Here is a 435-nt window from a genome sequence, read left to right as displayed (position 1 = left end):
GTGGGCCCCATGGCAAAGCCAGCAGCTGCTCTGACAGTGAAGAGACCCCAGCTCAGCGAGGACACAGTGCAGCCCCCACACCCGTACACCTGCACCCCCACACCCGCCCTGGCAGCGGGTCCCTGCCCCGGCAGCGGCACAAGGGTCCGGCTTGGGCTGCTCTGGGGAAACTAGAGCTGCCCCTGGGCTGCTGCAGCTGCTGGTTTTCTTCCTTCTTCCAGGGGTCTTGTAAAAAGCCGAGGTCCTCAGCTTGGGGCTGTGCTGGTTGCTGCATGCAAGACCCCAGCTGGACCCCTCCCTGGGCCGAGGACACCGCAGGGCTCAGCTGATGCTGCCCACACCTCCCCATCCAGGAGGAAGCACCCCAGTTTCACCCTGACTCACCCATCCAGACTTCTCCAAACTGCCCTGCTCCCAGCTTCTCCACCAGCTTCC

The 435-nt window shown here is 64.4% G+C and overlaps 1 protein-coding gene across 1 annotated transcript in view; it reads right to left on the bottom strand.

The window, feature by feature from the left end:
- Positions 1-430, bottom strand: part of LOC104522100 (proto-oncogene tyrosine-protein kinase LCK) — a gene marked incomplete at both ends in the record, with an annotated part of 3,572 nt that extends 3,142 nt beyond the window's left edge. Inside the window, one exon of the mRNA XM_010164295.1 lies at positions 385-430. Within this exon, the coding sequence (XP_010162597.1) occupies positions 385-430 (46 nt within the window). The remainder of the gene's footprint in view (positions 1-384) is intronic.
- Positions 431-435: the final 5 nt, after the last annotated feature.

This window comes from Antrostomus carolinensis, unplaced genomic scaffold (assembly GCF_000700745.2).
Source record: "Antrostomus carolinensis isolate BGI_N321 unplaced genomic scaffold, ASM70074v2 scaffold47893, whole genome shotgun sequence".
NCBI lineage: Eukaryota > Metazoa > Chordata > Aves > Caprimulgiformes > Caprimulgidae > Antrostomus > Antrostomus carolinensis.
Note: the sequence above shows the minus strand (reverse complement) of the source record. Positions and strands in the feature narration are given on the sequence as shown.